General features: G+C 36.2%; 1 protein-coding gene and 1 long non-coding RNA gene across 2 annotated transcripts; one reads left to right on the top strand and one right to left on the bottom strand.

The window, feature by feature from the left end:
- The first annotated feature begins 7436 nt into the window (after positions 1-7436).
- On the top strand, positions 7437-9298 carry LOC126588750 (uncharacterized). The gene has a single exon (XM_050253847.1). The coding sequence runs from the start codon at positions 7988-7990 to the stop codon at positions 9068-9070; it is 1083 nt and encodes a 360-aa protein (XP_050109804.1). The 5' UTR covers positions 7437-7987; the 3' UTR covers positions 9071-9298.
- A 195-nt stretch (positions 9299-9493) lies between these two features.
- Positions 9494-11097, bottom strand: LOC126588751 (uncharacterized). Its single transcript, XR_007611595.1, has 3 exons — positions 10719-11097; positions 10105-10387; positions 9494-9824 (listed from the first exon to the last, which is right to left on the bottom strand). It is a non-coding gene; the product is annotated as an uncharacterized LOC126588751 (long non-coding RNA).
- Positions 11098-12746: the final 1649 nt, after the last annotated feature.

The raw sequence follows: 12746 nt of genomic DNA on the forward strand, positions 1-12746 counted from the left end.
TACTAATACAAAATAAAACCCTAAAAGGTCTTAGAATAAAACTAGGTAACATAATAAAATAATAAAACAGAAAATAAAAAGTTTCCTATTTAAACTAAAATTCGGACATCTCAGAAAATTCATCTTTTGACTGACCAAATCAACTCCGATTTGGTCCCAAAAGGTCTCGTTTTAAAGCGGAAGACATCTCCTACAAATCCTTAGAAGGAAGTTTCCTCAAAATATGCCATCTTGACCTTCAAAATACCCAAAACGTCCAGAAACGTTAATCTTGGAAAGCTGCGCGCTGGACCTTAATTTCATCGCCACGGTCAAACGGCTTGGTAGAAAAATCTGAAATTTTGACACAATCGTCTTGAAAGGCACATAAATATCCTCCAATTAAAATCACTCCAAAATTCATCCGTTTGATCACTTTCTGCTTCAGAGGAAATCGAATATCCTACATTGAGAATACATAACAAAGTATCAAAATTCTACCAAAATAACAAATAAATTGATACTAAGAATAGGGTAAAATCTATAGTAAAATATCGACTCATCAAGGGTTTTATTAATTTGAGTTCGACCCATTCTAGGCTATGCGCCTATTAATTACAACCCTTCTTTTGGGAAAGGAATACCCTTTGATTCTAATATGAATAAATCGTAACTTGGGGATTTGGATGCTTATTTGATTTTGTGACTGCACCTAGGTAGAGCCCTAGATTGCCTACATACCCTCGTTGAGGGATCAAGTCACTCGTAGTTCCTTATGTGTTTTGTTGGGGTTTGACGCCTTGTGCAGTTTCAGCTTGTGCAGGCAAGGAACAACTGATGCCTTGTGCAGTTTTAGCTCATGCAGACAAGGACTTTAAGCCGTTGGAGCGGTTGATGCCTTGTGCAGTTTTAACTCGTGCGGGTGAGGACTTTGAGCCATTGGAGCATAACACAACTTCGTGCCATTTGACATTTGATACTGCTTCGTGTTTTTTGGATTTGATGCGGCTTCATGCCATTTGAAATTTGAACCAGCTTTATGCCATTTGAAGCGGCTTTGTGCCATTTGTATTTTGGCATGACTTTTCTTCAGCTTTATTGCTTGAGCAACATACATTAATTGGAAATCCAGGAAATGTGCTTCCAGACTTCTCCTTTACTCTTCGTAGAATTTGTAATTACTTGGTCAGAAGTGAATTTAGTTTATATAAACCAGAGATTCATCTTGATTTCACGGTTGCATCCAAAATTTGATATCAGACTGCCTACGTATCTTTAACGAAATCAAACCGGCGTAGTTCGTAAATTTTTGAGACTCGTCGCGGCTTTGTGCCATTTGAGATTTGACATGGCTTCGTGCCACTTGAAAGTTGACTTGGCATCATGCCTTTCAAATTTGATACGGCTTTGTGCCTTTCGATACTTGATATGGCTTCGTGCCATTGAGATTTTGTCGCGGCTTCGTGCCATTTGTGTCTTGTAAATTTTAATGGGAATATTTGTGATGAACCCACTTTTACTTTGGTATTTGACTTTGTCTTCCTTTTCATTTATTTTGTCTTGGAACCCATTTTATTTTGCCTACATGCCCGTCACTCTATTGTTGCCTTTTATCTTTTGCATGGCAGCACCAAAAAAATTCCTTGCTTTCATATGGAAAATATAAGTGTCAGGGCTCCTTTTACTTTTACCAATGCCTTTCCAGGCTTTAAGTCCCTTACTTTTCTTCTTTCTCTATTTTTTGCTTTGATTTGATGTCCTTGCCGTGTATCCCCTTGGTGGTTTGAGAAGGATGAGGTCCAATTGGAAACGGCATAAGTTAAATCACCATAAAGAAATTGTCCTTTGAGACCACATAAAATCTCATAGATCCATTGATCTCCACGTGATCTTTCCCATTTGATTTGGAGAGTTGTTCTGCAGCAAGCAAGTTTTGTTTTTTTATTTGTGGGGCCAAGTTTTGAATTGGCATGCCTACTTATAGATTTGGACCACCAGTCCCTTAGTTTATTACCATAAATATGACAAGTCATATTTATAAAAATTACTCTCTTGATCTTTGCATTCTTTCAACAGCAGCAGAGCTGCAGAGACTTGGACTTTTGTGGCTAACATGCAGACTTGGCCCGAGATTTGTATTTTTGCTGGGACTTTTCTAGTTGTAGGAAGACATCTTTTTTCTTTTTGCCTTCACCACTGAAGCTTGCTGACACCCATGTGATGGACATTTTCTTTCTGACTTTACCACTGAAGCTTGCTAACACCCATAGCTTGCTGACACCCATGTAATGAACATTTTCTTTTTGACTTTACCACTGAAGCTTGCTGACACCCATGTGATGAACAATACGTTTTTTATTTTCCCTTTTATTTTCCATTTTCCACTGTTCTTTTGCAGAGTTTGCAATCTCCATTTTTTCCTTATCTTTCGAATTCCTAACACAAAAGACTTTGGGTGCAACTCTTGAACAATACGTTCTCTTCCTTTCCCTTTTGTCTTGTAGTATCTGTCAATCTTACTTACTTTTCCCTTGCAAACCGAATTACTGACACAAAAGACTTTGAGCGGAAGTCGCTGCTGTCAAAATCCAAGCGAGAAAACCGTCCTCCTATTCCAGTTTGCCGCGAAAAAAAAAGAGCGCTTTGGAGACATCACCGGGCACAGTGGGTTGGCACCATTCTTCCACATGAACCTGACTCCCGCTGGTGGCGTGGCAGCGGAGGAAAGGGAGGCCTCTGTGTTTGCCAATTCGAGATCCGAGTGGTACAACGATGGGCTGTGCAGAGGTGGCGGAGAAGGGAGACGAGGCTACCCCTTCATCTTTTGTTGTCATTGGCGAGAGGAAAGAAAAGGGCTTTCTGGTTTTTTATTTTTCTTTGTTTGGGAATTCGCGAGAGGGAGGACACTACCCCATTTTTGCTTTGGGAATGAGAGAAGCAAAATTCTTTTCTTCCTCCTGCAAATTAGAGAGAAACTAATAGCAAGAAACTTAAAAAAAATGGATCTTTACCTTTTAAATGCTCTGTTGGTTTTCCCCTTGCTTTGTTCTTCTTTGTAGTCCATTCTTCGCCGTTGTCTCTCAATTTCTGCAGCGTTCTTTTGGTCTCTCAATTTCTCTCTTAATTTCTGCAGGGTGGCTTCTCTTTTTTTTCTGTTGTCCTCTTTGCTTTGGTTCGATGCCTTTTTATAGGCGAACAATGGACATGGCAATTGAAGTTAGTGGGATGCAACTTTCTTGGGGTGTGGAGATGCTGAGAGAAAACCATCTCTTGAGTGGAGAACGTGGGAGTTTTAGAGGGTTCTAGATACACACGTTCTCTATACCCGGTTGCCATGTAGATGACAAACTCCCTCAGACTTGGCATACGTTGAGGTCCACGTGTGTGGTGTAGAGTTGTTTTTTCCTCTCTTTATTTCTTATATATATTATATAAATATAGTATATATAAGAACACACACACATAATGTGAGCCTTATTTCTAGTAAGTCCACATTTTGGACTCTATTATTATTATTATTATTATTATTATTATTATATTGAAGTCTCCTCATTTTTAATAAGACTTGCTAATATATTTTGTTTGTGAAAATATATAGCTCAACAGTGTTGGTTAGGAGGCTCCTGAGCCCCAGCTCAGGAGAGGATCCAATTCCTGTTTTTCCCTCGACATTCTTTCCTCCATTCATCATCTTTTAACTTCAAGCTTCCAACTGCCCACCATTCACCAGATGTAATGTTCGTTCTATTTTCATGTAGGACATATGGATTCGAATCAAATTTTTTGTTTTGTTTTGGCTTTTCGTTTACAGGTAATAAGATAAAAACTAACTTGTTCATGGGTTCAATTATTGTTTAATTTTATGCCTGGTTGATTTTCTTCTTCTTTTTCCTGGTATCGATCTCCCTCTATTTTGGATTGTGTTTAAAGTTACTTTAATTGCGTTGATGTGTCACATGATGGTTAAAAACTCGAGCAATCTTGCTCCAAAATTATGCACAAAAGAATTAATTTGATAGAAAAAGGTTTACATTTTTAGAAAACGGAAACGAATCATCGCCGGATCCTTTTCCTAAGGATCCTAGGAATCTCATGATCTCACATGTTCATTGTACATTATGCGGTCAGAAATCATTTCAAAATTTAAAATTTAAAATTAAATATAAATAGTACCTGACAAAATTGATCGTACGATATATGATGAACGGGTGAGATCACGGGATCCTTAGGACCTTTGGAAGAAAACTACTTAAAAAAACCCACTTTTTGGACAATTTTAATCTTCAGGACGAAGTACTTTCAAGATTTCCAAAAAGGGCATGCAACACTTATTCCAGCAAAACATGTGGTTCATGGAGTGGTCCATCAATCAAAAGACACTACACAAAAGAGGTCAAAAGATTCTTTGTAAGTTATTTACGAGTAATGCTACACTTACTATTTATACCATCTTTTTAATAGAGAAAAATGTCCGCCAACGCATATGGATCTTATCTTTATTAGAGAGATGATACAATAATAGTACAAATATATGGTAAACGTAGCATCGTCTAATAAATAGTCAAGCTTGTTTCCATGAGTGAGTGATTCCTCTGGCCTTGGCAATCACAAAAGACCACGTGGTTTCGTTAGCTCCTATGTTCCTCCAACTCTTGTACCGTTAATTAGATGAAATCCGTAAACTTGAGGAACATGCAGCTGACAGTGCATTCTAAGTTGGAGCAACCTGCAAGTTCTCTGTGAACAACTCTTGTACCGTTAATTAGATGAAATCCGTAAACTTGAGGAACATGCAGCTGACAGTGCATTCTAAGTTGGAGCAACCTGCAAGTTCTCTGTGAACAACTCTTGTACCGTTAATTAGATGAAATCCGTAAACTTGAGGAACATGCAGCTGACAGTGCATTCTAAGTTGGAGCAACCTGCAAGTTCTCTGTGAACGTTTAAAAGATGTTAGAGTGAGTCCACATCCTTACAAAAGCGCCAAAGAGCTTATTGACATCATCATTAAGGATTCCTACATGCCAGATAAGTTCTCATTGATTGCCGTTAGTTTTTAGAAGCGCAGGTAAAGAAGCAAGATTTCTTGAAATTGTTGTATGTCTCGAGACCTTTATTTTCCGTGCTTATATTGATGTACCGGAAAGATTTGCGTCAATATGGTTCTATACTAACCGTACTAGTAGTAGTGACGGTTTCATGGGAGGAAAAGACTTTGTGAGTGTGGCCCCTACTCTGCCTAACCCTTGGTGAAGATAACATTCAAACTTCTGTTTTGTATGCGCTCTAGGAAGATCAAGTCCACCCGTTTTAAGAGATCAAGGGAAAGGACAAGGCAGTTGAGTTGTGCTTACTATTCACTATGAACAGTAGTCGTAAGAGGGTAAAGTGATGACTCATTCTCCTCCTATCAAGGAGAGCTTAAATATGTGGAAGCTCATTTAGAAATCTATCAATTATTTGGCACTTCAATTTTTATGGTATTTTAGCAAATTTAGCCCTTCTCTAACGATAGGTATAACCCGCCAATGCTTGGGTTTTTACACAAAACAGGCAACAGAGAAAAACCGTTGCCTGAACCCAAAATTTTTTAGAACCCGACCTTCAAAGATCTTTTATGCAGATTTGAAATAAGAATGAGATTAAATTTTTGTAATGTTATTCAATTATTGCTATTTGGAGATGCTCATTTACTGGAATATCTCTTAAGATGTTTTTTTTTTTTTTTCCCGAACGAAACCTGAGAAATTAAGGTGTCATAAAGCCCACAAAATATTGCCTAATGAAAAAGTTTCCAAGACATAGTAAAATGATGATGTGATATCCATGTATTTTGGCAAGTAGTATCCATTTGCTTTCCCTCATAATTATCTTGACCCTTAAGAAGTGCTTATTTCAAGTAGACCCGGCAGTTTCTGACACAACACGGTGACACGACACGAAAATAACGGGTTTCGGGTCAACACGATAACATATCGGGTCATTATCGGGTGACCCGTTAATAACGGGTTCTAAACGGGTATACACTCGGGTAACACGTGGATAACCCGTTTCGACCCGTTAAGAAAAAATTTATTTTGATCATTTTAAAGTTTAATTACTAAAAGATTTATAATAAAATACAATAGCCATATTAATATATACAATGTATTCTATATTAAATATATAGTTTTGTATTATTATTCTATATAAGTTAAAAAAAAAAGTTTTAGTCATTATTTATTTTTATTATGAGAGTTCCTTATTATTATTACTAGGATAAATTTTACTTAACATGTTGTTGTCCAAGATTAAAATAAACTAATATAGTATTTGTATAGACAAGAACTAAGAAGACATATATACAAGTATGAAAAATGTGAAAAAATATATAAACACTCGTGATTCATCATTATTCCTCCACGAGTAGAGAATGGTTACACTTACATTATCGTTTAGATTTTTAAAATCCTCCAAACCTTCATGAATAATGTTTTTTATTTGAGGGCAAAATTAATAATAATTATTGTAGAAGTGTTAAAAATGTAAAAAAAAATATACAATCACTCATAGTGACAAACTTTACAACTTTCATGAAGGGGTAAGCTTCAAAATCCAACACTATAATTCATAAACCTTAAATTTATATTTAACCGTCAATTGCCATTTACGCTTTATTCTTCTTACTGAATTTCATTTTTAAAATTTTCTTTTTTGAAAACATGATCATTTGGCGGATGTAAGAAGATGAACGGTTCAGATCTTTGATAACACGTTTCGATATTTACTGTTAACTAAAATATGAGTCAATGTCATATAGTTTGTAGAAACTTTATAAACATCAAGCAATATTTTCACTAACCGTAAAACTTTGAATATAATATGAACGATCAAAACCGTTCATCTTCCTGCATCCTCTAATAGATCAAGTTTTCAAAAAAGAAAATCTGAAAAAACAAAATTTGATGAAAACAATGAAGCGTAAATGTAAACAACAATCAACGGTTAAATTTTGATCTATGATTTATATGATTATAGTGGCAAATTTCGAAGTTAAGCTCTTCATGAAAGTTGTAAAGCTTGTCATTAGAGTGTTTATATATATTTTTTTATATTTTTTTACACTTCTACATTAATTAAAAAACTATTAAAGACTTTAGGTAAGTGAAAATATACTTAAAAGAAAAATGCGTTTTTATGTTTTGGATGTGACAATATGATATGTATATACTTATTTAGTATTATGTTTTTCATTTGATTATTTAATGGTTTAAAATATATTTTCCTTAACGAGTAATGGGTCGGGTCATATTACCTGTTAATATTATCGGGTTGATTTCGGGTCGGGTCATTTTACCCGTTTATTTTAACGGGTGTTACATGACACGACCCGTTAAGATATTGGGTATTAAACAAAAACGACACGAACACAGAAAACACGACACGAATACCCAGTCTAATTTCAAGCACTATCTAGTCCGTGACTTGACTTATAAATGAAATCTTTGTACAAGGTTGCGGCACTTGATTCACATTTCTGACTGTTTTACACAACATATTATTTAACAACACAACTAAATATTTCTTCGCAAGTGGCCCTCTACCATAGTAGTGGAGATGAGTGTTACCCTTACACCACGACATGTGTTCGAATCTTGTCGGTTCTCTAATCTAACAAATCCATCACTTGGTTAATAAATAAATAAAAAAAAAAAACTAAATATTCCTTCAAGAAAAACAAAGCTGTTGCTAGAAAATATAATAAAGACAAATGTGTGGATGAGGGAGGGTAGGAGGGTTGATTAGAAAGAAACAAAATTATGCTCGCAATTCTCACAAGAAGATTCCAATTTGACCCCCTAATTGTAATTCACAATAACAAAAGACAACAAGCGAGATTTTATTTTATGTTTGAAGATTAGTTTGGGAAATGGAATGAATCCTAAGATATATAAATATGACTCACTCATTCAGGCTATCCTATATGCAATCCTATTAATCTCTCTCTCTCTCTCTCTCTCTCTCTCAAATGGAAATGGAAATCCCTGATGATTTCTGCTCCTATGTTAGTGCACCCGCTAGTCCTGGTAGATATTGCAGCTCTGCCAATAACAACAATGTTTGCTTCTTTAGTGTCCCAACTAGTCCTAGGAAAAGGACCATTTCATCAACTTCTGATGACTATCCAACACCACCCATGACACCATATCACGATGCCAATTCCGACCTCGACGACTTTGAATTTGATACCAGTCACAGTTTCAATCTTGGTTCGGTTGGTAATGTGACTAGCCAGAAGGTGAAAGACTTGCTCGAACACAAGCAGCACGAACAAATGCAAACCATGGCATTTGCTGACGACCTTTTCTGCGGTGGAAAAGTTATCCCGCTTGCACCTCCACTCAAACTTCCACCCCGTCTTGGTCAACAAAGATATACCAACCGAAGCCCAACCCCATCTACCCAAGGGTCACCGAGTTTTGGGATCAAAATGCCGTTTTCGCATAGGACGTTGTGGAATGATGATTTTGATCCATTCATGGTGGCACTGCAGCATGTCAGGAAGGAGGAAAAGAGAGGAAAAGCAAAGACACAGGCTCGTGACATGTCCGACCTGAATGACCAACAGAATAAACAAACTGGCCTGCCAACACCAATTTCCTCACCTTTTGTGAACTCCCCAAGTCTGCTACAAAGTCCAAAAAGGCTGGCTCTGCCCAAAGGACTGGAGTTTGCAAGACAAGTTAGACTAATACGAATGGATCATTCCGAGAGATGCAGTGACCCCAAATTGGAGACGAGGATGCCTAAGAATAACATTGCTCAAGAAAGTGGGCCTTGTACAAAGCAAACCAAGGGGCAGAAAATCGGAAGGCTTTTATTGAGTGTGTCATTTGGGAAGGCAGATGATGAAGACAAAAAGGGAAAAGATCAAACTTCCGAAATATTGAAAAAGACAACATTTCTAAGGAGACTAAGCTTCAAGTCAGGAAGATTAACCAGCTGCAAAGCCGAGAAGAGGATATCTAATCAACTCACCAAGACGCCGCTAGTACAATTCAGGCCGAGGCTCTTACTCTGTATGGGTTATAAGGCAAGGTATGCAAAGTGAACCAGCCAGTGCCATAGCAAAAATATTGTCTTCTTTAAAATCCTGCATTCATGTCTTGAACTGCCAAAAGGAGCAAAAAAAGAAGTTATTGTTGTCACTTATATAATGTTTCTGCTTACTATTCTTTTACAGGCATCAACATTTCAATTGATTGTGTAAACTTAGTTTTTTCCTTTTCTTTACCTGGAAACTGGATTTATAGAAGAAACTACGTGTTTTAGATTGTAATCATTCACTCCCAATGTGAAGTAAACTGTCGAGCCATACTAGTGAAACTAATTTTCAACATAATAAAGAGAAAATAAAACTTCATTGTAAATTAAAAGTGGAAAACTAGTGACCATAAAGAAAAGTGGAAATCTATTGACCAAAAACAAAAGTGAAAATCTATTGACCAAAAACAAAAGTGGAAATCTTTCGAAGGAACTACAGAAAAATTGTGAGGTGAATTTCATTTTGGCTTCTTTACCAATTATTAGATGTATCTTCACAAATTCATAATCAATATTTACATTATTTCTTTTTTCTACTTCTAAACTTTGATCATCAAAGTAACTTCTATATATTGCTGAAGCTATTTCATTTTTCAGCTTCTTAATAACCTTATTCCCGGCTAAATGGAGGCTATAAGACAAACCCTCAGCATTTTCAGTTAGTACCTCTCCCATGCCAAGATTACCAGCAAACCCCTGTGGTCCATCCTTCATTACTGTCACAAACTAGACCAACAGCACTGATATGACTCTCACCTCTTCTGCAGACACCGACATTGAGTTTATTGTATGAGCGAAAGAGGGACTCCCAGGCAAAGAAAAATTTAACTATTGAAGGCTTAGTAGTAAGAGAAAAATTAGTTATAGAATCCATTTGGAAGGATAAAGCATGTATAACATACTGAGGATCAGCAAGCATACTGAAATTAGGATAAAATATACCATGCTTTTTTCATTTCCAACAATTATCAGCATGCGAAACTGAGAAAAAATCTCCATAATAAAACAGTTCCAGACTTCAGAATAGATGTAATGTATAACCTTAGCAAGTCGATGAATCCCAATGTAACAATCCAGGGCCACATCCAAATTTGCTAGCTAAAGTTAACTTCTGGACTCTTAAGCCTTACAAAGCGCATCACTGGATATAAGATTATGGGCATCAGATTTCTCCCCTCCTTGTGCAGAGAGGGCAGCAGTGCCCTTTCATTCATTGTCAAGAAATCATCATCATGACCATGGGCAGTAAGTCTGTATAGGGAATGGGGTGGGTTGGACTCAGATACCATCAGTAACGGCCCAAAGCCTCATCCAAAAGAGTTACCTGAAGTTAACTTTTGGAGTTACGAGTCCAGAAGTTGACAACGCATTACTTATCTTGACAGCGCATTAAGCGCATTACTTATGTGAAATTCAGGGTATACCAATTGGAGTTGCAAAAAAACAAATCATCTTGAGCTCATTACATATAAGTTATAACCGGGTATGATTTTTCTGGAAAACTTTAATATGCACACAATTGAAAAAAATAAATACATAAATAAATTAGGCTGACACCCCAGATCCTTGAAAATATTTCTCATTTCAAAACATTTCTTCCTATACAATTGTGCACACTAAATAAATTTCTTTGTAGAGAAAAGGTATACAATTACCTCGTAGCGGTTACCTTTTGTCCTTCTCTCTTCATGGAAAAACTAGTTTATGCTTCAATTCCCTTTGGTTTGCATTTCCAATGTACCAGCAGTGAAACTCCTCCAGAAAACCCATCGCGAAACTGTAGGGAAAGAAACCACGCTGTCCATTTTGCCACTACGGTGACTACTTCTCAATCTTCAGGATCAAATGACCATCCACCCTCTGAAAAGCAGCTAATGCAAGTTGGCATGGGCCAACTTACTCTGAGTCAATTTGTTGCAGCATCCAAAAGAAATCAACTTAATGCAGATCTGTCACATACTATTTGCCTTCAAAAGAACGAGAATAACCTTCTTCAGTTTATGCAGCCATCGTTTGCTCCAGGTAATTTCAGTCGAATTGCGTTTTTCAGAGATGTCACTTTTCAACTTTTTGTCGCTTAGAGAATTTATTTATTTTAATTATTTTTATAGATAAATTAAAAACCAAGCAAATTCAGATTAAGTACCAAATTTGTTTTTGAAGTGAAATAAATACCAATTTTAATATAGGTGTTAAGGGAATCTATCAATTTTAAGGAAAACTACTAAGTCCAACCCATTTTATTTGGATTAAGCCATAATTTGTGGCCCAAGATAGTTTTTGCCCCTTTTGCACACGGGCCACGTGACACCAGTGTCAGTGTCGGCCATTGCATTCATGCCGGAAAATTATTCTAGTTGCCAGAAATTTTCAAGTCATTGGTCAACAATGACAAAAAAAAAAAAAAAAAAAAAAAAAAAGAACAGCAATAGATGCAACTTTTTCATTTTCAATTATGTTTTTTTTATGTGAGTTTATTGTTTTTTCCCATGTATACACTATAAAATTGTGAGAATATTCATCACTTTACATGTTTTTTTGAAAGTCACCATTGGACAGTGACCTTGAGAAAAGAAAATTTGATCGGCTGGTCGGAAAAAAAATTTGAATTATAGTATTATAATGAGAATTGTTTTGGTTGACTCTTCAAATGGTACCTAAACTAAAATATAGTATTTTGGCTAAAAGCTTTTGTAGAATTGGTATTTAAATTAAACTAAGTGATCCCCTTATGGATCCAAGTTTTTGTTTTAAAAAAATGATGAATGAAAATGACTTAATACTCATTAGTTCCAAAACAAAAAATTGGATCCAAGTAGGATACCAAATAACCCTTAGAACTTAGAAAACCAATTAATTTATGGGAACTTTAACGAAAAGCACTCGGTACTGTTCACTTTAACGAAAAACCACATTTTTACACTAAAAAGTCAATCCTGGTACTATTCACTTTACCCTTTATTTTGTCCTTATCATTAAAACTCAAAGTTTTCAAGCAATTTTCATTAGTTTTCTTTTAATTTATTGTGTACATATAATTTTTATTAATTTTTTAGAAAGAAAGATCCATAGGGCTATGTTTAATAACATTCAATGGATTCGTTTATTTTGCAGCTTCTGAGGTTTCTCAATTCTGTTCTTATAATACCTCATCTCACAACCAGCTCAGTGATCTTATCAATCTCAATGCAATTGAGCTTAGAGGCAATAAGGAGTTTGCTCATACACCAGTAAGTGCGTCTTTTCCTGACTTAAACTTCTCCTTTTTCACTTGGAATGAACCTCATCTTTATATGGAGAGATCAAACTTGTCGGAACTAAGAAGCCACAAAGTGAGCCATCCTATGGTTAATCTCCCAGTTGCTCAGCAAGAGAAAAATGTGGGTTCCGATCTGAGCCTAACTGCCAGAATACGGACAAGAAGGCATTTGAACAAGAGCAAATATGCTCTCTACACATGTCCTAAATGCCTGTGTGAATTTGTGTTCTCTGAAAACCTGGATGCTCATATGTCAGAGCATGATAGGAGCATATTTATGCGCCTTAGTTAGCTAGTTCTTATGCATCTTTGTTATGTTTTCTTCGTTAAAGTAGTCTTTTAAGCTACTTTCATGTGTTTTCAGGTTTAAAGGACATATTACATGAAATGATGCAGTTTGGAGCTTTTGGAGCAGAAAGTGAGC

The sequence above is a fragment of the Malus sylvestris genome, chromosome 11 (genome assembly GCF_916048215.2).
Source record: "Malus sylvestris chromosome 11, drMalSylv7.2, whole genome shotgun sequence".
Taxonomy (NCBI): domain Eukaryota; kingdom Viridiplantae; phylum Streptophyta; class Magnoliopsida; order Rosales; family Rosaceae; genus Malus; species Malus sylvestris.

Excerpts from the sequence above, each read along its gene's own strand:
- LOC126588750 (XM_050253847.1), top strand. The coding sequence starts at position 7,988 with ATGGAAATGGAAATCCCTGATGATTTCTGCTCCTATGTTAGTGCACCC.